This window comes from Tamandua tetradactyla, chromosome 17 (genome assembly GCF_023851605.1).
Source record: "Tamandua tetradactyla isolate mTamTet1 chromosome 17, mTamTet1.pri, whole genome shotgun sequence".
NCBI classification, from domain to species: Eukaryota; Metazoa; Chordata; class Mammalia; order Pilosa; family Myrmecophagidae; genus Tamandua; species Tamandua tetradactyla.
The window spans coordinates 60,032,899-60,059,447 of NC_135343.1; the positions used below are offsets into that span (position 1 = coordinate 60,032,899).

The window sequence follows — 26,549 nt, forward strand, 5'->3', positions numbered from 1 at the left end:
ATCCCCCCACCCGCCAGCCCATGTAACTACACTTGGCCGGGGGTGCCGTGACTCCTATTTCACAGATGAGAAATGGGGTGACTTACCATATGACCTCCCAGAGGTCGTGGGACCATCGTCTGGGAAACTCATTGACAGGGTTGAACTGATTCTCTGGGAAATCCCCCTTGACTTGCTCCTGGAGAAAACAGCCACAAAAGCCCCAGGAGTTGTCGCATCTGTGTGTCCCTTCAGGTCATCCTTCACCCTGTCTGGCAGCACTTGCAGCACATGCAGTCAAAATAGTCCTACTTCTTCAGCTGCTTCTTGCGTGCTTCACTGATAGCGAGGGAATCGATGTAGGGCACCATCAGCTCCTCTCCCTCTTCATCTTAACCAAGGCCCAGGAACTCAACTCTGGAGTAGAAGGAAGAAGAGGCATTCAATCAGTCTGAGCTGCGGACCTGGGATCTCTGGAGCTTCAAGGAGCACATCTGTAACCACAGGGCCTCCACCAGGAGCACTTTGTGAAACACCACCCAATTCATCGCCCTGACTACCCTGAAGGGATGACTGGTTTGTAATTCAAACCCAGCTGCCAGGCCTGCAATTAGCCCTGAACGTTCATCCACTGGTTGCCTGGGGTAAAGGAAGGGAGAGATCAAAAGCACCAACCAAAGAAGAGCCAAATCATTCCTGGCTAGTTGGGGGGGCCGCTATTTCAGAAGCCTGCACTTTCAGGTATGCACAATCTGGCCCATCGGAGGTCTCACTTTCAGCCCCTCTCACCTCAGCCTTCAGTGCCACTGATCAGGTCCACACTCGGTGAGGCTGCGTGTGCTGCCGAAACCGAAGGCAGAGCGTGCAAGGCCGGCTCAGTTCCCTGCGGCCGTGTTCCCTTCGGCGTTTGTCGGGAGATGCTGACATTTTGGTTGATGCTGGCTACCACGAGCAGACGGTATTTCGGTTCCCTCCGGGCAAGGCCCGACCCTCCCCAAACTGGCAGCATCACCCACCTCACCCCGAAAGAAACAAAACCTGCCGAAGCCGGCGTCATCCGCCATGTTGTGGGAGGCAAGGGGCCTCCACGTTCCCTGAGCGTCTCCTTCGCTGCTGCCTCCGCCGCCCCTTGACCCCAGATCTGTCTCGGGGTCGGCTGCGAGGTGGCGGTGGCGGTGGCGGTGGCGGTGGCCACCCCCGGCCTGGAGGAGGCGGCGGCGGCGGCGGCCGGGGCGGCTCCCCGACTTCCGCTCCCCGCCGCCTGGACGGCCCCGGCCCCGGCCCCGGCCCCGCCCCCGCGTCGGCCCCGACGGCAGGAGCAGCCGCCACAGGCCTCACCGGAGCCCGCGGCTCCTCAGGCCCCGGCCCTGCCCCGGAGTCGGCAACGCCCCACCGGCTCCCGCTGGGGCCCCGCGCCCCTCCCCGGCCCCTGCCCCTGCCCCTGCGGCCCTCCGGGGCCAGGCCCCACCCCGACCCCACCGCCTGTGTCTCGTCGGCTCCCCTGGGGCCCCTCCGGCCACACTGCCCGGCTGGGGGGGCCCGACCTCTCCCCCTCAGCGCTGCGCTCGCCGCCTCCCCCCGCAGGAGGCCCGGCTGCCGGGTCTAAGCAGGCCCAGGACCCGGCGGGCCCACAGGGGACCAGATGCCCGGCGGGCCCGGTCGTGGCCGGGCCAAAGCTCTCCTGGAGGCCCCGGGAGCCGCAAGCTGGGGGGCTGGGGAGACGGATGGTGACCCCCTGCACTCAGTGCTGCAGAGCCACACAGAGCCCGCCTTACACCTCGCCCTCCGGCAACCAGCCTCCAGTTCAATTGTCCTGGACCTCGGACTCCATCCTAGCTCTGCCATTGTATCGTTTGGCTAATTGAGCAGCAGTAGGCAGTAGGCAAGTTAGTCACGGGTTTGGGTTTTTTTTCTTACAGAGATGAGGGACAGAGCTCAGAGCCACAGAGACTTCAAACAAGAAGGTCACTAGGGACACTCTTTTGAGAAAAACGCTTCTTGAGATAGCTTCATGCGTGGTAGACTCGGTCCAAAATATTCAATCACTTTCTCAAAATATCATCACATCGTTGCATTTGCATCATAATGATCATTTTTAGAATCTTTGCATCACTCCACAAAAATAAAAAGACAAAGGGATAAACCCATACATACCATACCCCTTACCCTTCCCTCATTGATCATTAGTGTTGCCATCTACACAATTTTTGTTTACCCTAGTCCCCTATATCATTTATTTAGGTTTTGGAAATGTGTTTTTACTCATATGTTCACATCCTGCATAAAAGGAGCAACAGACACAGGTTTTCACAATCCCACAAGGATGCTCTGTTCTTGACCATCTCTACAAATGAGGATCCCAGGACCAGGAGACAACGTGAATCATCCAAACTCACACGGGCTGCATGCCAACTCCGCTCAAAGGCACCGGCCATTCTGACCCCTGCATTCCCAAGGCCCAGACTCCCATGGAGCATTTGCTCTTTAAACCAAAGACTATTTCAAGGGCCCTCAGACCTCACAAAAACACCAGGCAGGAGCCACTTAGTTTGCACTAAGAAAGCCAAGAAGTAAAAGCTGAGCAAAACCATGAATTCACAGTTGGCCAGAAGCACTGAACAGAGCAGCATGACTAAGTATTTATCAAAGATGTCACAGTTATTGGTGCTTTTTCCAGAGCCTGGTCTGGGTGGGAGATTGAAGAATTTAAACACACATGAAGTCCTTTATTTGGTCAGTTATAACTCCACATGTCATGTTAAAGCAGAGTACAGGGGACAACACAGGCATATGCTAAGATGGTGTGGACTTGAGGTACTTTCAAGCTTCTAGTTAGAGGTAATGGAGCAGTGAAGAGTGAAAATTGGGAAAGAATGGAAGCAACAAAGAGCAAAGGTAGGGCATGTGGTGGTTAGGGTAGGAACCAAATGATTCATTTAAATGCATGAAAAAGACATCATCCTGTACAGAGGAGACCCTGGGTTCTGCAGGACAGCCAGCAGCCAAGGAGTCTGAAGAAGTGGCAGCCCCAGCAAGGCAGGCAACAGAGAAAGATGATTCGGAGGAGCAGGAATGTTGCTTTCACATCTTGCCCCTCCCACTTGTAGTAGCAGGGTATGCAGGTGGAGGCAGCAGAGGATTAGGTATGAAGAACTGGAACCTGGGAGAACATTCAAGGCTGGAGATATTTAGGAGTCACTGGCATAGGGGTTATCATTGCAGTTGTACAAGTAGGTGAGTCAAAGAGTACAGAAATAGCCTGAAGAAACAATCAGACACATCGAGAATGAAGGGCTTCTATGAAATAGCCGGCCTGGGCTTCTTAAAAAAAGTGTCATGAGAAAAAAATTCTGAGGGGACTTTACTAGATTCAGAGAGATGATTTCTAACCAAGAGTAGGAATCTTGGTTTAGTGCAGGTGAAGAGTATATATGGGTAGTTTATTGTACTAGCCTTCCAGCGTTTCCTGGGTGCTTGAACATTTTCAATATAAAAAAACTAGAGAAATGAAGCCTGAAGAGAGATTTTTGGTTATGAGTCTATATCAGGAAGAGGAATTGTGGAAGCAAAAGCAAATTCCTACTGCCCATGGAGGAATTTTAAGGTGGGAGAGATTGAGCGAAATGAAGACTGAAAAGAAAACATCATATTCAGTGATTGGAAGATGGTAGTGGCTCCTTAAGAGCCCACTGTAGAGAAGAAATCTGATCATCAAGGAAAGAAGTAAGTAGAATGGGGAGAAAATGTAGATGACTCGAGTCTTATGTGATGTTCAGTTGGAAGCACCAGGCAGGGAGAAGTTTTTCAGTATATTGAGCATTACTGAAGAAGAGTCTGGAAAACGTGGCAGTGTCAGACATAGGAAAGGAGGGAAAACTAATGGAGTAAACACCCAGTAAAGGTTTGGAAGAGGAGTGAGATGAAAACATGAGGGGAAGAGATGGGCTTGACTGAGAGGGACCCTTTCTCCTCTGACCCAGAAGTGAAGATGTGAAGTCCCGTGGGGAAGGAACTGTTCTTCCAATGGACAAGGGGTTGACGTCTTGTGTTGTCAGTAAGAGGGCAGGAGGGGGGAAGCAACAAAAGGGGCAAATTTACAACAGCTGCCACAAGGTCTGAAAGGGGAAGAGGATGGCCGAGGTGACATAGGGTGAACCTGCTATTGGGTGGGCAGTTTGGGGCTTGGAAGGTGTGGTCGCCAGTGAAATCAGGGGCTCTCCAGGACTTCACTGGGAGAGCAAGAATGGAAGCAGGCACTAGAGCTGATGAAAGTACAGGGCAGCAATAGAAGCTAATAGTCCTCTTTACAGAAGTGGACGATGGGCAGAGATTATGCAACAGAAAATGAGAAAAAAAAAATTTTTTTTTCAGTAAACTCCCAGTCTCAAGCTTTGTCCTCATTTCCATGCACCTTCCATCCATAGTTAACCTAGCTGGTGTATAGATGTGTGCTAGCAGTCTGATGTGTAAAGAAGTTTCTGCCCTTAAGTCATAAGGTAAAATACAAGGTCCCGGGCGCTGATGGCCATTGGCTCATCTGATGGGGTTCTTCAGGGCTGCTGGAGTTCTTACCTCCATGCAGCTGCACCCTTGACCTGTAAATGCAACACCCAAGGAGGCAGCTGGGGCTTCCCCCATACACACTGGTAAGGCCAGAGAGGAAATGATTTTTGAGCTCTGCCCTGGTTTCCCGGAGTGCTTCTCACACTTCAGCAAGCATCGGCAGGCCTGGAGGGCCCCACATTGGGAGACTCTCATCCAGTAGGGCTGCGGTGGGGCCGGAGAGGCCGCTCCAAACATGCCGATCCGGGAGCCACAGTTTGGGTGGCGCTGTCGCGGGTGGTGAAAGGAACCAAGCTCCTACAGGAGGAGCTTGGCTATTACGCAGCCGTCCCTCTCCGCCTCTGTCCCTCTTTCAGTGGAGTCTTCGGCGTGGCTGCACCAAGCCCACGGCGCTTTCCCAGCGCTCACTTCCCGGAGCCGCGCCTGCAGCGCTTCCCTCTCCGCCTGCAGCGCCCGCCGCGCCCGCCCGGGCGAAGGCGCGCTCCTCCTCCCGCCGCGCCCTCCGCCTCCGCTCCAGGGCGCGCTCTCCCTCCTCCACCCGCGCCTCGCCCCGCCCCAGCTCCGGCTCCCGCCGGCCTGCGCGGAGGGCCAGCGCGCCCATCTGCTCCAGCAGGAGCGCCCAGTCGCCCTCGGAGGCCGCCGCGGGGACGGAGGGCGGCGACGGGGAGCGGGCGGAGGGCGGCTTGCGGCGGGCGCTGCCCTTCTCCAGCTCCCGCCGGTGCGCGCCCTTCCAGGGCTTCCCTAGCGCGGGCCCCGCGTGGAAGCCAGGGCCGCGGCTCACCTGCTCCCGGCAAAGTGGCAGGAGCCCCAGGGGCCCAGGGGTGTCCCTGAAGCGCCGGGGCCAGGTGAAAGTACCCCCGGGCCTCGGAGTATGGCCCCTTTAGGCGGCCGGGAGCCGACGCCGCCAGGCCGGGACCCAGGCAGGCCGCCCTGCACCACAGCGTCCTCCAGCCCGCGGGTCTCCTCCCTGCTGACCATGGGCTCTTCAAACTTCCCGTCCTTCTACACGTCTTTCAGTTCGGTGGCAGGCCATATTCCCCGGACTGCACTGACTCAGGGATTCTGGCCGACCGAGCTCACTGCGTCGAAACGCTGCAGCAACACTCCTAAGCTCAGTGCTGTGAGCCTCTTGTGTTCATTCTTTCTGCGCCTATTACAGGTACCGCAGTCATCAAATAAAATTACTTGCCTTTATAGCTCGTCCCAACTACATGGCTCCTTCCCTGTATAACCATTCACTTCCTCCACTTTTTCATTCAAAGGCTGGTTGTGCATCTGCTCAGGGCCACGCAAGTACTGGTGATGATTCCGAGAAGAAGGGGACACCACAAAGTCCCAGCTGCAGGACGCTCAGGGACCCATCACTCCCAGGCTGGGCGCACTGGATGCAGGCTGGCGGGCTGCGGGTGGAGGGCCCGGCCACTATCCCCGTAGATATTTTGTCAATGCAATCCTTTATATATGAGTCAGGGGCCCAGTTTGTCCATGTGTCTTGATACAGGGGCAGTGTGGGCTACACTGCATTTGTATATCAAAAGCTCACTTTGTGGCTTATTTTGTATTCCCTGGGATTTCCACCCATGCATTGATGGATTTCTGCACGTAGGCATAGCATACAGTCTGTCACATAGTTTGTTAACAAACAACTATGATTGCTGAATTGCTAAAATGATATTTCTTTTAGTCTCCAGTATCTTAGAGCAGGGAGAAGTAAAAGTGTAAAATTCTGTACTTTTAACCCATATCAAAGTCTGAAATTTGTTCTACAACTAATTGTTGTGATGTGGTTTAAATCATTGCTTTTTTTGTATCCATGTGATTTTTCACAAAAAGAAAACCAGTCGATTGTGATTATAAATAAAATAAAATTAAAAAAAAGAAGATGGCCTTGAAAAGAAGAGATGTAAGTTCCATTTCTCAGTGGTGGTGCCGAGGGACAAGGGAATGGGGGTGGGTGCTGGCTGCAAAGAGCCATGATGTTTCAACTCTCGCTGGGGTTGGTGGTTCATGGGCAAGGAAGCCATTTCAAAGTGTACTGCTGTGAACAGGTGAAGGGTATGGCCTGAAAGCATGTCAAGTAAATGTCTTTAGAGTGGACATAAAAAAATAGAAGTCCAAAGAATAATCCTAGAAACAATAAATTCATTTTCACCTATCAATCAAAGAACCCATGGTTTTAATTTTATCACTCAAACAACTACTTCATCCCCCAGTGAATAGTGTTTAAATCCTGCGAATGAAAGGCTGGATTCGGTGTAGGTCTAAGGGTGCATCTAGACAAACTGCAGTCTCAATTCAAACCCTCAAACAGCCACCGTTCTATTAGCGAATGGCAGAACAATAATCCTTTGTAAGGTTTGTTTTAGGAGATAAAACATTTAGACACCCATGAGTGAGTGTTCCCATCAATGAAAGCGAAAAGAACCTTTGGGACCCTTTGTGTGACTGCAGCCCTAGGTCTGACCAGATTAGATTGGGGTATCCTTCTCCCCATGCTCCCTAGAACGGTTCTCTACATAGTTAGGGACCATTTTCACGCATGCGGCTAAATACGAATGTAATGTGATCTGCTGCATGTCCAGTTCACATTGTGATATAATATGCTTCTGTGGGTGTTTCCAGGGCCTTCCTATCCAATTAAGAATTGCTGCCCTTCTGTGTGTACATCTGTACCTACTGTGTGCCAGGGATCACCAACATTTCTGTGATACCCACGATATAAATGGTATAGACACTGTGGGCCCTGTACCTTCTGTCAAACTTATTAGACCCTGCTTCTGTGGGAGATACGCAGCCATAGTCCACGAAAAACAAACGACTGGCAGTTGCTGCAAAAGAAACATTATGTAAAGAAACAAGTAGCGGAGCACGTTCTGGACCTGACGGCTGTAGTTTGCTGACATCTTCTGAATCCAACAACTTTGGGGATCTAATGCACTTTTCTTTTTATCTCTGTCTCTGTCTGTGTGCACATGTCTGTGTGTGTGTGTGTGTGTGTACGTGTCTCTGTGTGTGTGTGTGTCTACCCCCTTTCTCTCTCACTTACTTACATCCTCCTCAACTGCCTGCCCAGCATTGGCCTCTGGCAGATGACATCCAAGAAAAGACTCTCCTGGTAGGAAGGCACCCGTATCCTCATGATGGTCCTGCCTGACTCCTTATTTCTGATCCCTGGAACCTTGGTGTGGTGTGGATGCTGCCGCTCCCCACTGCACTGCTGAAATCTGATGACACCCACGGGCGAGCAAGGTGCAGAGTGGGCACAGTGGATGTGGGTAGAGAGCAGGCTTGGGACTCAGGGAAGAAAAAAATGTGCACTGAGGAGCCCTGCGTGCCTGGTCATGTTGGCAAACCCTGCTCTGTGACCACATCGGGACACTTCCTCTTCTGCCCCTTGATTTCCACTGGTCATGCTGAAGGGATGATTTCTGCCCTGAATCTTGTATAGCGTTATGGAGGCAGAGAGAATATTAGATGAGAATGGGCTTTACAAATTCTTAAAGCACCATACGGTGCCAATCTTTCTATCGAAGAATTAATCAGAGTTGTTAAATATTTGCATTTTCTAAACATTACAAGGAAATATTTACTTTTAAAGGCCACAAAGAAATATGTCCCACATGGATCCCTTGTTTGTTATCTCAGAGTTCGTGTTCATTATGGTTTTTGTATCCTTCCAGAAATTTTCTATGCACAGTGCGAATAAGTGTGTGTGTGTGTGTTCATGGTAGCACAGTCTACACCAGAGCTTCCAGAGAAATATGAGGAGAGCCACATATATATTTTATATTTTCTAAGTCTAGTAAAAAAATATTCAAAAATAGCAAAATTTCATCATATTTATTTCAATATATTTGAAAATATATTTAAAACATATAAATATCAACAAATACTGACATATTTTATTATGTTTATTTCACACTAACACCTTGCAATCTGCTGATCGCAATTCCTGCAACTCTAAATTGACACACGTGGCTGGTCGCGAAACTTGGTCCCCAGTTGGGAGGTCCGCTTACGCAGGACGAAGTTAAAATTCCCCGAAGGGTCCATCCCATAGAATACATTAGCTTGCAGTGGAATGTTCAGTCCTGGTGGAGAGGGGCAAAGGGGCGGTCAGCTGTGCTCATGTGGGCCCCAAACGGCTCCACAGCCTGTGTACTACACAAGGTTTGCCTGTGCCAGAGATGTGAGTCTCCCAGTCCATGCCTAGTACCAGCAAAGACTCCTTGGAATGACCCCTGCCCAAAGGCAAAACTCAAAAAGCTCTGAACCCGACAAATCTTATTAGGAGTGGCACTGAATCCATCCCTGGCAACCTCATCTTAGAGGTATCACAGGGTCCTCCCATCTGCACATCCCGCTCCCCTGCCCCAGGTGCCTTCACTGATGGGGATCTCAGGGCTCAAGAAGTTTTCTAGAATGCAGACATCTCCTATGAATCAAGCACTGCTCAGGACAAGGCCTCTGACAACCAAGGAAAGACAGGCAAAGCCCAGGCCTCCTAACAGGACCCAGGGAAGTCTCTCCACTCTAGGGCCCCTCAACCTAGCACTGACTTCCTCTCTCATCCTGCTTTCCACCTGACTGTCCTGGCCTAGAGCTTGCTGTTATGCAATGCTGGACCACGCTTCCTGCTTCTGCCTCAATTGTGTGGCTCCGTCTCTAGGTCCTCATTCTCACAAGGTCTCAGTCTTCCTTCTCTGAAAGACGGACTCACCCCTACCCTGCCCATCTCAGCCAGTGGTGCTGGAAGATAAGAGAGGATTTAGACAAAAACCTCCAGGGACCTAAAACTGTTTGCCTGGGCTATAAGTGTTAAGATGAGATCAGCTCACCCAAAACAAAAACAGTTGTCATAAATGGTGCACGGTCAGGGGATGTGCTTTCACATGAAGTGCTTTCCTCTACCTTCTGGGATAAGAAATGGCCATAGACGGCTGAAGTAACTGCTGCACGGACCCAGCCACTAGGCTGCTCGACTCTATGACAGTGCTCACTGCTGTCTATATGGAATTGCCTCGCTAGAGGTTCCCAAGGGGATCAGCAAGAACTTGTTTTCTTTCTGCACCATAGAACATGGATTTTAAGATTTCTTATGGGTGCCCCGAAACTCATGATCATTTAGCATGCTCAGCTCATCCCATCCTAGCTAGGGATGGCCTGTTACTGAGGACCATCAGCTAGCATTCATGTCCATCGGGCCAGGAAAAGAGACCTTTGACTAGGATCTCAATCATGTCAGCTGCGTACTATGACCCCACTGCCTAGGCGACACCCAAGGAAGACATATGACCAGGAGATGGTCATGGCAGGGGATATTTCCTGTGGGCATGGAGGGCAATGAGATGCTGATCTCCATGATTTCTGGATGTTTCTGCAGCACACAGCCTCCGTCCTGGAGACTAGGAGCGTGCTGCTGACATTGCCCCCTCACAGAGGCCTCTTTGATGAGCCCCTTACTTACTTCGATGTCTGGAAATCATCTGTACCAGCTCGTAGTCCTGTGCTGCTTCCTCCTCCAGGTGGTACTTGGCCAGGGCTTTGCGGATCACTGCTGGGGCCCTGTCATCACAGGTCACCTGGATATGTCGGGGGACGGCTCATCAGGGCATGGGTCCTGCAGCTGGCTCCCACCAGGGCAGGGGCTGGGGCCCTTCAGGACTTGTCTCAGCTGGGTGCACAGAGCTCTCACATCCTAGTTCAGCCTGGGTCTACAGGGGCCCTGTGGTCATTTTGTGCTCCCCTGGGAGACCACCATGGAATGAGGAGGGGGGGGGGTCTTTCCAATCATTCCTTCCCCATTTCCTACCAGACCTACAAGCCTTCTTATTGCTCACTCCCCTAGGACAGGGCCGCTACTCTCTAGCTCATCAGCCGGCTCAGCACCTATGAGCTAGTACAGTCCCTGGGAAAGAAGTCTCCATGCAGGTGGGTACTGCAAATGGATGGGTCCAGCCTCTGCCAGCACTTCCCACCACAGCTCAGGCATCCCTAAGACCCCAGGATATCTGTCCTCCTGAACATTCTCCTCAGGTGAACGATAGGAGGATTCCCGAGGAGTCCAAGCCTGGATGTCAGTGAGGAGAAGAAGACAGACACCCCTGGCTTACTCCATGCCAGGCCTGTGCTGAGTCATGGGAGACACCCCAGCTGTATCACCCCAAATGCCTGGGCATGGGCAAAGCTCACAGAAAGGTGATCCAAGTGACAGCTTAGGTTCAACCACACAACTCCTGGCATTAAGTCAAGTTCAGAAGAGGGCAGGGGGGGTAACATGGCACCTCCAGCAGCCAGGGTGCAGGCGGGGGCAGATGTGGCTCCACTGGCTGATCTATCCCGAATCTGGTCACTTCAGAGCCGCTTCCCTGAGTGAGTGCCTACACACCTGCCTGGGTGGCAGCAGCAGACTCTAACTGGCTGCCCTGGGTCTACCCTAACTAGGATGAGATGTGACCCAGTCCCTGAGGCCCCTCTCACCTCACTCATGCCCCCTGCCCCTTTGCTTGTGATGTCCCGACTGCTCCTCAGGTGGGGCCAGGCACACATCAAGCTTGGGGCTTTCCATGTTGTCCTCTCTCTCCCTCCTCCCAGGGACTGCCTGAGGGAGGTCATTCCAGGCTGCCCAAACTCCAGAGGGCGGCCTCTAATCCCTGCCCACTGTCCTGAGCCGTGATTGCCGTCACACCCCAGCCTGTGCTCCTCCCCGGTGTGCTTGAGTGTCTGACCTCTCCCACCACCAGCCTGAGGGCTCCAGGAGCCAGGGAGGGAACAGGCCAATCATTCCGCATTCGCTGTCTGACCTGAGAGGGCCCCGGGGACGGCTGCCCGCCCGGCTCACCAGGATGCTCTTGTACACGGTGCTGCTGTCTCCATCCAGGCTGACACGGATGATGCAGCGGTCGCCCACCTTCTGGTTGTACAGCGGCTGTGGGGCTGAGGCTCTTTGGGGCCTCACAGGGGCCACGTGTGCTGGGTGGGCCGAGGAGGAAGTAGCGTCGCTGGAGGCTGCAGTGACAGCGGACGACTCCAGGCACAATGGCGAGGTCGGCTCTCCATACTGCTGGGAGAGAGCGAGATCAGGTTCCACCCCAGAGTCTGCGGGACGCCTCCGGCCGACCACGGGATTCAGAGGTTCGCGGAGCTCCACTTAAGAGTCTGGACCGCCACCCTGTTTTGTGGGTGTGGAGAGGGGAACACGGGCCTTTGAAGGGAGGCAGGGACAGACCTTCTGGGAGCAGGGATGGACAAGCACCTGCTTCTCCTGTCCACCAGGCCCTGCAGTGACCGGGTCCATGCGGATCTGCAGGTCAGGCTGGGAAGTGCAGGTCACATGTCCTGGGATCGAGGCAGTTGTGTCCCCAGTGCTCAGGCTGCGGTGACACTCTAGCTGGTCACTAGACAGGGAGGTGCCACTGATGCTGGGTTCAGCAATGGGTTCCTGGGGGCTGGATGGAAGGGGGAACTCACCTGGGGTGGGTGCCAAGGACACAGTCCACACCCTCATATGCCCCCTACCCAGAGGGGATATGCCTCCCAGCACCACAGTGCTCGCTGAGCATCTCCTATTTCTTTCGAGAGTCACCAGGTCCAGAACGATGGGGCAATTGACATCGTCACAGGACTCGTCAGGAGTGGGAGGTGGGGAATCCCAACGCGAAATTGTGGACGCCCGGAGCCCATGCATAACCCAAAGAAAATGAGCCCTAGGCAGCCACACTGCCCTGTCCTGAATCGGAAACGTACTCGGTTCTCTGAGGCTGGAGAACATCTGGCAGTCTTGGGGCCTGGAGTGTGTTGCTGGCCGACAGGGATGGGGGCTCCCGCTCACAGGACAGGTGGTAGCTACAGGGCAGAGGGCTGCAGTGAGGTTCCCTGAACCACAGCTCAGGGCTCCCTCCCAGAGTCTATTAAGAAGAAAGCGGCCGGGAGCCCCAGCAGTCAGACCTCAGGTGTGAGGGATCCCCAGAGCCATGGCCACAGGCTTTCAGGGCCTGGGCTGGAGGGAGGAGGCCCCCTGCTGCTTTCCACTTTCTGTCATGGTCTTACCGCTCTGACTCGGTGAGCTGCTCTACGGTACCAAACCAGGCCCCAAATTGCTCCAGGGGCCTCAACCGGATGGAGGTCCATCCCAGCTGGAAGAGCTGGATCTTCAGGATGAGCTGGTAATCCTGGTGCAGAGAGAAGGGGAGGGTTGAGGGGGGCCCAGCTGGGCCTGCTGGATGGGACAGGGGCTGCTGTCGGGTTCGGGTCTTTACTCGCAAGGGTTTTCTTCCTCCCGGGCCCTCTCCTTCCAGATGTCCCTGTCCTCAGCAGAGGATACTCAGAGCCCCTCCCCCAGGAAAATGTCCTCGATGCCACCTCCTCCCTGCTCCCCACAGGGCAGGTCAACTTCATCTCTGAGAATCAAACTCCCCCCATAAAAAAATGAAAGTGGGTAGAAGCCCCCCTCACATCTGCACCCACCCTGCAGGGATGCCCCGAGCTCCTCACCTTCAGCGCTATCTCGTAATTGATCAGTCTCCCCTGTAAGACAGACAGCCCATGCCCATGAGATGAGGTCCTCCAGGTTCTGACAAAATCCCCTCACCCAGCTCCTGCTGCACTACTGTGAGGGTTCACCAGGGGCAGGCCATCACCCAAAGTGCTCAGACATGCTCAGGGACCTTGCCCCAAACAGGGAACCCGGGGCAGAGGCATCCAGAACTTTTGGCCTGACCGTCTGTGATGACACATGGAGAGACTGTGGGGACAGGCTGGAAAGAACTCACCAGACATTCACAAACCTTTCCCTCACAGAGCAGCTGACTTCGTGCTACCCACATGGTAATGCTTGAGGGAGAAGCCATGTCCAGTTCAGACTCCACCTCATGTAGCTGTGAGGTCAGGAACGGATGCACAAAGGAGATGTGGGATATGGCTTCTGCCCGCCCTCTGCATTCCTTGTCTGGAAGTGGATATGACGCCGCAGCTCCCAGGGTTGTGAGATGCTCCTATGGATGAGCTGGTCCCAGGGCTGACAGCTTGGGGCTCAGGGAGGGAATCTCTCCCCCAAGCCTCATGGCCCCCACATCCCCCTTCCCTGGACCCCGGTACTACTCACTTCCTGAGTATCCTGGTGAGCTGGAGTGTCGCAGATTCTCTCTGACAGGAGCATCCACAGGTGGGGAACGGTGGCCTGGATGAGAAACACCGGCATCAGATGTAGCATGAGGATCCCTGACTCTCTGCGGCCCACCCTTGCCCCTGCACTGAAGTCTCAGTCTCAGACTCGGGACCACCCACTGCGCACATCTGGGACACTCAGCAACTTTCCACTGACCAACCCTCCAACCCCATGAACCACAATAGTCCTGCTAGTCACCTCCAAAGGAGAGCTTTTGGCAAATTGCAAATCTTATTGGTCGCTGGACCCTCCGACCCAAAAATCCATCTTGAACTGGGCTCTCCCAAGGCCGTCCTTTGACTGGCTACAACAGGGCCTCCTATGTATGAGCTGAGCAAACCACTGTCCTCAGGGTCCAAAAGAGCCCACAGCTCATAGAGGCTTTGCAGGCACAGTAGCACCAGGAGGCAGTCATACAAGGAGGAGGGACCCCTATGCAGTCCTGGATGCAAGTGCTGCCCTGCCTCTCCTTGGCCTCAGGAAAACTTACCCACTCACACAGTGGCCTCTTCTGCACTCTTTTTGGTTTCACTTCCCCAGTCAAATCCACCGAGGTCCCTTCCTACAAGGGTGGAGAGCCAAGTCACTGAGGCCATCCTCCTCTCACCGCATAGTCTCTTCTCACGACTGGGGCCTTCAATAGCTTGCCCGCATCAACTGGCAGAAATGCTGCTGCTACCAGATGTGAGCTGAGATTTAGGATGGGAATCGCAGCTGCAACACACACTAGGGGGGACCCTGAACAAGTGTCCTGACCAATCTGAGCCTCTTATCTCACCTCCAAAGCGCAGAGGAGAGCTGTGTCCCACAGATCTCAGTGTTACTTTCTCTATGGGGTGCTCTCTCTAGCACCTTCTCCTCCTTGGCGCCACAGGAGAGAGTGCCCATAGTCTTGTCTTCCCTTGAATCTCCTACTACATCATGAGGAAGACAAGACAGTGTGTCCTCGTGTCATTACCAGTAGAGGAAACAGGGAACGCAGAGGGAAACAACTTATTCCTGGCTCTGCTGGGAGTTAGAGGTCACAGGCTCTGCCTAGCTCAGCCTGTTATGAAAGCACCTCAACCCTCAGCACATATGCCCAGAGTTATCCTGCCCTCATGCTGTGTGGTGAGTAATGCAGCCAGACATGTCACCAGGGAAGGGAACAGAGGGCTCTGGAGGCCTGATTGAGCAGCTTCTGCCTGCCCAAGCCCACTGGAGACTCTGTCCCACAGTCTCTGCCAAAGTTCATGCCAATGATCCCCCGTCCCCAACAAGCCTCTCAGGAAGTTCCCTCTGCCAAGAACTCTCTGTATATCTACCCAGGAAGGGGCCACTTCATGGTTCAGCTCCGAATGGCCAGGTAGAAAGAGCCTCCGCAAGCACTGGGCATTGACATTTTCCTTCCTCTTTTCTGTGGTTTCTAATTAAGGTCCAGAATGAACTGCCCCCATTTTTTAAAAAATTATTAATGAAAAAGAAATTTAACAACAAACGAACAAAAACATTAACATATGATCATTCCGTTCTACATATAGAATCAGTAATTCTCAATATCATCACATAGTTGCGTAGTCATCATTTCTTAGAACATCTGCATCAATTCACAAAAAGACAACAGAAAAAGAAATAAAACGAAAACAGAGAAAAAAAAGATTATACATACCATACCCCTTACCCCTCGCTATCATTGATCACTAGCATTTCAAACTAAATTTATCTTAACACTTGTTCCCCCTATTATTTATTTTTATTCCATATGTTCCACTCGTCTGTTGACAAGGTAGATAAAAGGAGCATCAGACACAAGGTGTTCACAATCACACAGTCACATTGTGAGAGCTATATCATCACACAATCATCTTCAAGAAACAGGGCTACTGGAACACAGCTCTACATTTTCAGGCGAACTGCCCCAATTTTATAAGTCCTCCAAACAGTACTCATAAATACCTGGGACATATGAAACTGCTGACGCAGCCCCAGGAGTAGACTCGTACCACACGGAAGGAGACCTGCTAAACCTTCACACTCACTGTGTGTTCCTGAAACTGCTGCCTCACTACACCTGAGGACCAGGGCTTCCTCCCTCCATCTGCTCCCAGGCTGTGTCCAGCCAACCAAATCCCTCTTCATCTTAGATCACACAAAGACCATACTGGAATTTTGCATTGAAACTTGGAAAATTGTCTTCAATCCAAGAGAACAATAGCCCACCCTGTTGGCGCCACCTGCCCCAAATTTACCTGGATTGGGAGGTCCCAATTCAAGGTTTGCCTCATTTCTTCCAATAGGCAGGAGCTACCCCTTTAGGCAGGAGAAAGAATAGAAAATTGGGGTGATGGTGTGAATGCAAATCCATAGGATTTTATACTCAAGGGAACCCAAAGGACTGCATGAATGCTTTTGAAACTGAGTGACTATAAACTTTCCATGGCCAGATGGGATCCCCACGCCACATCAACAGTGCCACTTGCTTTTCCTAGTTGATTTCAATTGGACAGAGAGCTGTGCTGCCTTGCCGGAATCCCTGGGAGGTCTCCCCTCTGGCTCAGCTCTGCACCTGACAGGTCAGGCACCCTCTCCTCACCGGAATAACTGCCCTCAGGGAACATGGAGACTCTGATCCCCACCCATACCACCCTCGGCAACAGGATGCACTGCCTTTCAGCAGGGTCAGCCACTGAGGGGACAATGCCCAGACTCGGGTGAGGCCCCAGGTCCCCCCTGGAGTTTCTCTGGAGATAGGGAGACCCACCTGGAGACTTCCTCCCACGTCTGCTTCATGCGTTCAATGGTGTTACTCTGCAGGGCAGACAGGATCGCATTCAGGGAGGAAAAATTCTTCAGCTCTTGGCACTCCTGCAGAAGGAAAAAGGAACGAGTCAAGAAAGGGCGGCTAAGCTGGCATCTCTCCTTCTAGCAGAGGCAGACACCCACCGAGATCCTGAGTGTGTGCCCCCTTGTGCCCAGAGTGTGAAACTATTCAGGGAGGAGGGCTTTAGCCCAAGTCAGGAAGGAGACCAGGTAAGAAGTGAGTGCTCTGCTCCTGGGACAGGCAAGGTAAGTGCAGAGGCACCAAACACGGAGGGCCAAGGGTCTGTGGAGGGACCTAGACGACGCATCGAAACCTGAGTGTGACCAAAGTAAAGAGTAAAATCCAGGAACCAGGAGGTAGAGGATGCAGCTTACCACAGCATACCTTAGCCACCTGAATCCAATGCTCCACCACCCTGGCCCTGTCCGAGGCCCTCATCCTCTGGTTCCCGAGGCACGTTGTGATGACACTGCTGCTAACACACTGGAATTGGCTGATGGTGGCTTGGATGGTGGATGCCAGATGTTCTTCACCCAGCTTCGCCCGCTGCGACCAGATGGCATGCAAACAGTGGAAAGCCTGGACTTTCCTGAACAGCTCCTGGGGAGGTTGGGAGTGTCATTGTCCACCTGAACACTGACTGACTCCACCATCCCCAGACAACGGTCCAGTGTTCCAAGCTGCAGCTTTGCAAATGGAGGGTGTGGCTTCAGCCTTGAGGGGGTCTCTGGTTTGGGGTCTCGGCCCCTGAGATTGCCCAGCACTTGCAAGACCCAGGACCCAATGTTGCCAGGCAGAAGAAAACTGCATTTTCCTTAAGTCCTTCCTCAGCAGCAACAATCACAGGATAGCATCTCCTGCAACCCACGCCTAAGAAGCAGCTTCTGTACCTCCCCATAGCTATTCGCCTCCCTCGAATGTTGTGCAGATACACATTCCCTGTCAGTGCTATGTTCTGGATACACTGGTGTCTCATCCATGTAGAAGCTGTGGAGGCCTCCTGGAGAGAACGGCTTGAGCCCTGGAACAGGCTGTGCATATATATGCGTGATCATCTTGGCTGCTCAGCTGGCCAGGCCAAGAAAGATCTCATTGGTTCTAACACACTGAAACTCTGGAGCCCCTTGCTATCGCACATGTGGTCAGTGTCCTGTGACCTCCCCTCCAGCTGGGAAAGTGAGACACTAGGAATTAGAAAATTGCCTAGGCCCCCAGGCTAGAAAATGGTGGAGCTGGGATTTGGACCAAGATGCTTGGACTCCAGATGAGGGAATGGCAAGTCACAGGCAGCACATGCCAGAAAAGTTCCCCTCAATTCCACCCTACCAAGCCCAGCTGCTCACCACTTCCATCCTTGTTAGCTGCTCTGCCATCTGCCTGGGATGGAATGCCAGGACTGGAGACTTCACCTCCCTTAGCCCATCATCTGGACTCTCAGCTGACAAGGAAGGCTCTTCTGATGGCATGAGAGGTGGTGCTGATTGCACCTCCACAGGTGTCACTGGAGGCGGCACCAGTACAGCCTCCTGCTCTGCAGCTGGTGCTATAGCTGGTGACGTAGCACGCACTCGATCCAGAGATGGCACTGCTGCTGGTTCTGAAAGTGACAGTAGTGGTGACTGGTGAGCCACCTCCTACTGTGGAACTGATGCTAGTGCTGCTGAAATAACTGCCTCCAGCTCCAGCGTTGGCAAGGACACCACCTCTGGATGTGGCAGTGTAGCTGCTGCCAGCTCTGGAGATGGTACTTTGAATGGTGAAGTGGATGACTCCAGATCAGAAGCAGTAAATGACTGAACCTCTGGAGGTGGCAGGACCAACAGGATTGGAGTCACCACCAACTGTAGCTGATGCTACAACAGGTGAGTCATCCAGCTCTGGTTCTAAAGAGGAATAACCTTGGAGCTTGCATCAGAACTGCCTTCAGCTCTGGAACAGCAGTAAAAGATGTAGGAGGTGGCTGGAGCTCTACAAACTACAGTGGCTCCATCTCTGCTCATGGAACTGGAAGTTGTGCTTGAGGTGCCTCCAGGTCTAGGGCTGAAACAATGTCTGGAGCCAGTGATGGAACTGGCTCTGGAGGGCCACTTCAGTGGTTTACAACTCTAGTTCTGACATGATGGCTGGAAAGGAGGACAACACAACAACACAGCTGGCTTTCCAGACCCTTTTCCAGATGCCCAAATGACTGCACTGCCAGGATGTGCAGCTCCCTCAAGCAGGCAAACCACAGAAAGTCTTCCCAGACTGCAACCCCCCTCCTTACTTCTGGCCCACAGGCAAACTCAGGAGTTTCCTCCTTGTGAGGCCTGGCCTCCTCCTCTCCCCACCCTGTCCCTGATGCTCCTCACCCTCTGTCTTGGTCTCAGAGGATTCTGAGCTTCTCTGCTGCAGCTCAGAGAACAGGGCGTGAGCTCGTCTCTCCAGGACGGACCCAGGCAGGACAACCTGCGCAAGGTCCACCAGCTGCCTGAGGCAAGGAAAGTCTGGAGGCTGATCAAAATCATCTGGATAGTCAACAAGCCAGGTGAGCAGGAGGCAGAAGATGACGCTGCGATGGACAGGTAGGCAGCAGAGTGAGAGGAATGGCCATTCCTTCCACACTGACCTTTGATGACCACCCACCCAGGGGCAGGGCTCCTGGGTCAAGCAAGCCAGACAGACCTATCCATCTGTCTCTCCTTGGCCCCCTCCCACTGGGACAGACTCTTCAGGAAAACATGGAGGGGTTGTGCTGGCTCAAACATTGCCATGGAACTGGCAAACAGGAGGAGGTCATAACTCTTTGTATGATGAGGGAACAGAGTCTGTCCTCCAGCCTCAGCCTGCCCTGTTCCCTCGGGCCATAGGTCTGGAGGTCAGGCCCTGAGAAGTGCCTTCTTCGGCTCGCTGTCACTCCTGTCCTCCTTCAGGTGATGCAGCCCTAGCCTCTGCTGTCCAGTGGCAAGCATGAGAGGGATTCAGGGCTCTGAGTAGCCTCTTCTGCCACCAGCTCCCACACCCCATTCTGAACTTTGAGGAAGGTGTCCCTCTCTCCTCACACAGAGCTCACTCACTTTTTGAAGCATTCCTGGCCGACTTCTCCATTCCCGTCACCAAAGCTGCAGATATCTCCATAACTAGAAGGGACATGAGACTGTCATGTGTAACCCCCTGGGTGCACCTCCTAGTAATAATGCCTGATGCTTCCATCTGACCCCTACGAGCAAGCAAGCCCAGGAGCACAGGGACTTTGGCAGCTTTCTTCAATGACGTAGGCTAAGTGCATTAAAAAGTGCCTGCACGTGTTCGACTCTTCATGTTTGTCTGATGAATGAATAATCACTGAGCTGAACTTTCTCAGATAAGGGTCAGGGCCTGGGGCTCCTCTGCCAGTCCCCACTTTACTCAGCTCAGGCTACAGTAAGACCAGCGTCCACAGAAATGGAAACTCAAACCTCCCTGGAATGAGGAGACAGGTTTCCAGAGTTCATGGCAGGGTCTCTTCAGGTACAGAGGCAATTTCTAAGTGCTGACAATCCTCCCCACTGATCCCTCTTTTGTGGAGCCTGGCAAAGGGAAGCGCTCTCCATGTTCTGTTCATTCAGTGCTGACTGACCTCAGGCAGTAGACCCTGTTCCTACCCTACTTGTGAGAGGAGGAAACTGAGGCTCGAGGCTGCAATGGCCTTCCCCAGTCATAGAGCGTGGGCTTGGCAGAGCCATCATGGGAAGGAGGAGGGGCACGCACTCACCTACGGGACACCTGGTCCAGGATGTCTCTGATGGAATGCGACTGCCGGTAAATGCACAGGAGGATGTGTATGCTCACGTCGTCACCCTCTTGAACAGCCTGCTCCAGTTGTTTGAAGAGCTGCTCCCAAGCACGCCTGTTCTTGATGCACGTCGGGTCATTTTGTGTCCCTTTCAAAGCCGATGCTCTTCCATGCTAGGATGGGGCAAAGCAGGAGCAGGAGATTTACCACTGCAGTGGGAACCCAGGAGCAAAGGCAGGGAGTATAGACTTGCCTTTCCCAGACCTTCCGTGACTTCAGCCAAGAAGTGGGACAAGAGTGCATCTACCAGAAAGAGGTCTCAGATTCCAAAGTAGAACTAAGGTGAGGGAATAATGAAGTGCTGAGATGCTTGCCATCATCTGAGAGCTGAGTAACAGTTGAACCTCCCCGCATTATTGCCTGGGAAGTGCATTAATCCCATGAGAACTCACAAGCTACTCCCAAACATGAGATGAGGGAACCTTAAAGGTCAATTCAGGATTGTGGAGGTCAGAAGCCACAACCACTGATGCATGGGCTTTGTGATATTGCTTTCATAGTGTGGGAAGCAGGGACTGCTCAAGACATGGAGGGAGAGGTTGCTCCTATATTTCCTTCCTCGCTTACGAGGCAGTTTCTACAACTTAGGGACATAGGAACTTCAGGAACTTAGGCCACAGTTCCTGGCATTCTGTGATGTGGACATTTGACACCAGAATTGATGGCATAGAGTGAGCCTCTTTTCTTTACAGCCCAAACCACCTTCATGAGTGTGTCTATAACCTTGGAGAAAGTGTGGAAGGACAATCCAGCCACCTACTCCAGGGGACAGCAGTGTTCAGCAAGTAAAAAGAAAAAGTGCAGCACAATGTAAAGGAGCTCATGGCTTGACCTGAACTGAAAACAATACCGTCATCCCTTCTCAGATGCTACAAGTGTAAATAACGACTTTCTACATGGCCGAGAACAAGTCTGCACAGACTGGTAGAGTGGGTACAAGTTCGCGTTGCCACTGACAATTTTGGCAAAACAGAGGGCAAAGTTGTGGGCTGGACACTGGCAGAAGTCACCTTTGTAGGATCTGCAACATCTGGCCCACCCCAGAAGCTCAGGGCACTGGGTTGGAGAAACGGCAGGGCCTGCTCTTATCTGCACAAAAGGCTGGCGCAGGTCTAGAGCCTGCCTGAACATGGTCTCAGAGGAGACCCTACGCTATTTATGCAACCTTGATGAGGCACAAAAGGGGGATTCTGCACACAACCCCATTCCACTTCCAAAGAGATGACAACTTCTGTGACCAGGATTAATAGAGGGAATCGTGGCTCCTTACCATTACCACCTGGTTTCCCACCAGCCACCCTGATCTGATGTGACAACACAGAGTCCATCAGGTCTCCCAACCCTGCCACAGTGATCACATTCCTCATGCCTCCTGCACACTGAAATGAGGAGGGATATGGGGCCGCACAGGCTGGGTGACTAAGCTGTCCTTTCCTGAAGTGTCTGAACTTGGGCCACCTTGACTCACATTTCGGTAACCCCTGCCCAAGCTACGTCGTGTGGCAGGGTTCAGCCAATGTCTACGTCTAGACGAAAATGTCTCTTTCCTCTCTCGCTGAGAGCCAGATGCTCGAAATCGAGGAAAACACCACGAGAACATACTCATCCTTCAAGCGTCTCTGGCAAAGTGAGCCAGTTCGGAGGCTGCTTTCAAATCTAGGTGCCTGGTTACCAGGGTTCCAAGTTCTGTGGGCTCTATGTCCAAGGAAGTGAGGTCATCTTAACTGAAATTTCTTAACTGACAGGACCTCCAGGAAGGTCCCTCCAGATGCCTGACATCTCATCCCCCTCAACCAATTCATCCCATTAACTGGTCCCAACTCCCATAACACATCCCTCCCCACTGCTTCTTGGGAAGGCCAGGTACAGAGAGGGCCCCAGGCATGAGCAAAGAGAACTCAATTCACACACAACTAATCCCTCTTTTGAATTTTGTCACCCTGACGTGTGCACTGTTACCCTTATTGCGGTGTCTCCTAATTTCTCCACAACTACACAATGGGCTATTTTCACCATCTACTACCTGGGTCATCAAGTGGTTATGAGATAATAAGTACGCAAGCCACGGCTGATTGCAGGGGAGCTCATACACTAACAGAGATGAAAGTCTTGTAAGAAGTGGTACTCCATCACATGGAATACCACTCAAAAGAATGCCGAGTTCTGCCTATCAGATCCTGGGAAAGTCAGATTCACCCCTGGACTCATCTCTGGACGGACAACATGATGAGTTTAAACTTAAATGTACTGCAGATATGATTGCTCTTTGGCATGAAATCTTCCAATGGCTTCCCATTCTAATTAGAATCAGAACCAAGTGTCTCAAACAGGCCAATGCTGTGGATAGTCTAGGTCAAGCTGAACCCAAATTAACTTCCTAAAAGTCTCCAAAAGGGTGTTCTATGGGCACAGTCTCAAACACAAGTCAATAAGGAGTGTGGGCTAAGGGAATAGACATGACAGCCATGGAGGAAGTGGCTTGTACATGGAGAAATGCTTGGCCTGTACCCAGAGTGAAGGGAGCTCCTACTACAGGGTTGAGGGAACATGAACGGGAGTGTCTTATGATAAGAACTATAAGAATATCCTGCAGCTGATTCAGCACTAAGCACACTGGGAGTGAAAAAGGTGATCACTGGGACACAGGCAAGGCTGTCTCATCACACGGGTAGCAATTCAGAGCAGGAGGAAGCCAAGTTGACACATGTCCACCCCACCCAAGCCCAGACCCTTAAGCTTCACCCATGGAAAAGGAGGTTTGCCTAAATGTCTTCATTTGTACAATGCCGGTATAATGGTGGCCATCTGCCTTCTTAATGTGTGAGAATGGTGGCTCAAAGTTGCAGAGTTGACTACTTGTCAAAGTAGTTCTTCAGGAAATGTCATACCTGATATGTCTGATTAATCTAATGTCACTTAATCCTCACCACTGCGTTAAAATGGATAGACTGAACTGCTCAATGTCCAAAATCTCAGAGATCAGTTTGGAAACACCTAAGGCTCTTTCACCTGTCTCACATTCATGCAGTTATTCAACTAAAATCCTGAAAGCACCATCTCTGTGTCCAGCAAATGGCAAAGACTGGGGCATCGTCCATGACTTCTTGAAACTTACAGCTGGGAGGGTGAAGAGGTGGCATGTCCACATGAAGAATAATGACTTAGAGTTGATAGGAGCTCTTCAGAGGATGCACATAAACCTCCTCTCCAGACAGTGTAAAAATCCAAGCAGGCTTCCTGGAGGTGATTATAGAAAGGAGTCACTGGGAATTGTCCAGGTTATGTGACATACACGGTGGGAAGAGCATTCCTGATGGGTGGGGAGCATCAGCAAACATGTTCTGCATCAGACCTTAGAGGTTGGGTGATGATTTTAGACTACAAAGAGGGAAGGGAGACAACTGAGCCTAAAGAAACGACATGAAGCTTAGATGCAGGGATGCAACTACAGGACAAAGGTGCACGATGACTACAGGGATAATCTTCTATTATATTCATTAAAGTGGCATTTCCCAAAAGATGAAGGCTTCAGAGAGCAGAAAACATTGACCTGCCCAGGTAAGACTGACAATTGTGTTTTATGAACTTCTAACCTGATCTAACCTGCAGCAAGGTTTGGGTCTCCCAGCTTGCATTCTGCTCCATTCACTCCCAACCAACTGCAAGCATCTTCTTTTTGGCCCCTAAGCCCAAGGCAAGTTCCTTAATATGTTTGCAGTGACCACTATGTCAAACTGGTGAGAACTGAACCAAGTTGTCAAAATATGTGATTAAGTCATCAGCTTAAAATGAAAACAAGAGTCAAGTCTTGAAGTGTATTCTGCAAGCCAGAGCTTAAACAGAAAAAGCCCTGATTCCACTCCTGCTTCCTTTTCCCCAGTGGACAGGGTTTGGTGGGGTCAAATAGACCAACGCAGGGGAAGGGATGCTCACAACAGATGTGTGTCTGAACAAAAGGCTTCTGTCAATTAATGGACTAGGGAGGGAAAGGGGGAAAGAAAGGCACGTACAAGGAATGGGTACTGATTTCCTCAACTGAGTGCAGTTTAGAAGATGTGCTTCCACATGTCTCCTCTGCCCCACCTCCTCTATATGAGCTTTCAAATCCACCTGGAGGGGTTGACCAGCAAGTGGCCTCACAGGGCTGAGTTAACCCCCACGTACATTCAGTATGCACTCAGGGAGAAAGAGACCAAAGCCCACAGGGCTCTTCAGCTAGTGTTTTCTGTTCCCTTTCACTTAGGAAAGGGAAGGATAGTCCTTCCACTTCACCCAGTCCCCCTGGAAGACAGCCACCAATACTCTAGGTTACTGTTGATCTCAGGACAGTGGAATAATCATATCCTCAGTCTGCTGAAGGATGGTGTGTGTGCTGGGTTGAAGCTGATGTACCCCAGAAAAGGCCATGTTCTTTTAATCCATTCTTTTGTGTATAGATGTATTCTAAGTGGGACCTTTGATTAGGTTGTTTCAACTGAGATGGGACCAAGACCATTCAAGGTGCATCTTAATCCTTTACTAGAGTACATTATGGGAGCATAAAAAGCAATAACACCCACAGAGTTGGGAGGCAAATTCCCCGGTGATTCTAAAAGAGATCCCAAAAGCATGCAAATAGTAAGCCACTGGAATTGCAAGCTGAAGGCATTGGAAACCAAAAGATAAGAACCAGCAGACACCGGACATATGACAGAGGAACCTCAGATGTAAGTGGCCATTCCACTGAGAATGTATCTTCCTAATGATGCTTTCATCGGAACATTTTCATAACCTTAAAGCTGTAAATTTGTAAACTAATAAATCCTTACTGCAAAAGCCAATGCATTTAGGGTGGGCCACGGTAGCTCAGCAGGTAAGAATGCTTGCCTGCCATTCCCGGTGCCTGCCCCTGTAAAAAAAAAATAATAATAAAAAAATAAAAAATAAAAATAAAAAGCCAATGCATTTCTAGTATAGTGCATTCAGACACATTTAGCAAAACAAACATTGTGTTTGAAAGCTAGAATGTCCTAGCACTGGTCAAAGAAGATGCTTCAATGGGAGGTGGACAAAACCTTGCTTAGGATCCTAGCACATGAACCCTTACGGAAACGTGCCTGAGATGCCCATTCAAAGGCAGTGGCTAGTGCAAGGGGTATGGCTTCACATGGGCAAACGGGCAAGGCTTAGACCCTGGGTAAGTCCAATCATACCTTTTTTTTTTTTTTTTTTTTTTTACATGGTCAGGCACAGGGAATCGAACCCAGGTCCTCTGGCATGGCAGGCAAGCATTCTTGCCTGCTGAGCCACCATGGCCCACCCCCAACCATACCACTTTCAAAGGTGATTCTTGGACCCTTGGGAAAAAGTTGGGCACTTGTTGCCTGGGGCCTCACTGTTCTCTGAAACTCTCTAATCAGAGAAAGTTAACTGGACACCTTTCATATTTGCATATTAGAGTTCCCCTGTGCGGTGAGGGCCATATGCAACCAGAGGGGGTACTGAAGTGGAATTTCAAGCACTTTGAGGACTAGTGGAGACTGCCCCAAAGCTCCCAGCTTCAAGTGAAGGCCCCTCTGCCCTGGGAAGACTGTTCAGGCCTACGAGCTTTAATCTCTCAGCTTTATCCTCTTCTTATCTGACATTTTTTTTGGCCTCATCACTGTGGGGCCCTTATTCTCCTCCTGTGTGCACAGCCTTTTAGAGTTTATAAAGACCTCATCCATCCTGGGTTGGACTCTCCTGACACATTCAGTGGTTGGCAGGCCAGGGCCATACCCCACCCCACCTGAGGCTTGGAGAACTGACTCCCTGGATCACTGGGGTATCCTGCCTGCAGGTCTCTGGTTCCAGGTATAGGCAGCCCATGATCTGCCATCGGCTGCTTAGGAAGTAGGCATTCCAGACCTCTGCACAAAAGTCCATCAGATTCAGGCAGGGTGACACTGGCCTTGTTCCCCACAGGGGTCCTTGCAGACAGTACTACGGAGGCTTGTGGGTGATGAAGTAGAGGTTCAGATGGCTCTCTTTCTATCAGGGAATCATCAATTGATGGCTTCTTCTGCCCATATGGCCAGGTGACAGACCCTGCTTAACTTGTACATTCTGTCCACCAGCAACCAAGATCACTGCACCATAATAACAGTTCTGCTTTCCCAACTGTCTGATGCAAAGGTGATGGAAACACCTGCGAGCTCATGGGGGAACTGCTGACAGGACACAGCAGAGCAGCCTAGAAGAAAGGCTGC

General features: G+C 51.7%; 2 protein-coding genes and 1 pseudogene across 16 annotated transcripts in view; all 3 read right to left on the minus strand.

The window, feature by feature from the left end:
* Positions 1-1,218, minus strand: part of LOC143661291 (ral guanine nucleotide dissociation stimulator-like) — a 37,988-nt gene extending 36,770 nt beyond the window's left edge. For 6 of the 9 annotated variants that reach the window (XM_077134814.1, XM_077134819.1, XM_077134818.1 and 3 more), the window contains exons 1-2: positions 769-1,218; positions 87-396 (exon numbers count right to left, since the gene is read on the minus strand). In XM_077134814.1, the coding sequence (XP_076990929.1) occupies positions 87-116 (30 nt within the window). In that variant the 5' untranslated portion in view covers positions 117-396; positions 769-1,218. The remainder of the gene's footprint in view (positions 1-86; positions 397-768) is intronic. The other 3 variants (XM_077134815.1, XM_077134813.1, XM_077134812.1) reach the window with 2 other exon arrangements.
* A 3,621-nt stretch (positions 1,219-4,839) lies between these two features.
* On the minus strand, positions 4,840-7,681 carry LOC143661168 (zinc finger BED domain-containing protein 3-like; annotated as a pseudogene).
* Positions 7,682-8,367: 686 nt separating this feature from the next.
* On the minus strand, positions 8,368-25,115 carry LOC143661289 (ral guanine nucleotide dissociation stimulator-like). Of its 7 annotated transcripts, none has more exons than XM_077134807.1 (18): positions 23,438-25,115; positions 20,242-20,435; positions 19,565-19,627; positions 18,860-19,059; positions 17,852-18,105; positions 16,893-17,108; positions 16,449-16,552; positions 15,937-15,997; positions 14,199-14,270; positions 13,646-13,720; positions 13,314-13,535; positions 13,036-13,068; positions 12,592-12,713; positions 12,289-12,387; positions 11,798-11,990; positions 11,384-11,605; positions 10,010-10,124; positions 8,368-8,633 (listed from the first exon to the last, which is right to left on the minus strand). In XM_077134807.1, the coding sequence occupies exons 1-18, from the start codon at positions 23,468-23,470 to the stop codon at positions 8,503-8,505; spliced, it is 2,409 nt and encodes an 802-aa protein (XP_076990922.1). In that variant the 5' UTR covers positions 23,471-25,115; the 3' UTR covers positions 8,368-8,502. The 7 variants fall into 7 exon arrangements, with proteins under 7 accessions (XP_076990922.1, XP_076990921.1, XP_076990919.1 ...); XM_077134806.1 differs by lacking the exon at positions 23,438-25,115 and adding an exon at positions 21,791-23,004 and having other exon boundaries at positions 13,329-13,535; XM_077134804.1 differs by lacking the exon at positions 23,438-25,115 and adding an exon at positions 21,791-23,004.
* Positions 25,116-26,549: the final 1,434 nt, after the last annotated feature.

Bases quoted from the DNA above. Each gene is read 5' to 3' on its own strand.
- LOC143661289 (XM_077134804.1), bottom strand. From the start codon at position 21,928: ATGAGTATGTTCTCGTGGTGTTTTCCTCGATTTCGAGCATCTGGCTCT. The intron at 18,106-18,859 runs GTGAGGAGCATC...TGTCACTTTCAG, and splicing joins CTCTGAGACCAAGACAGAGG to AACCAGCAGCAGTGCCATCT. The intron at 11,606-11,797 runs GTGCTTGTCCAT...GCTCTCTCCCAG, and splicing joins CTGGTGGACAGGAGAAGCAG to CAGTATGGAGAGCCGACCTC.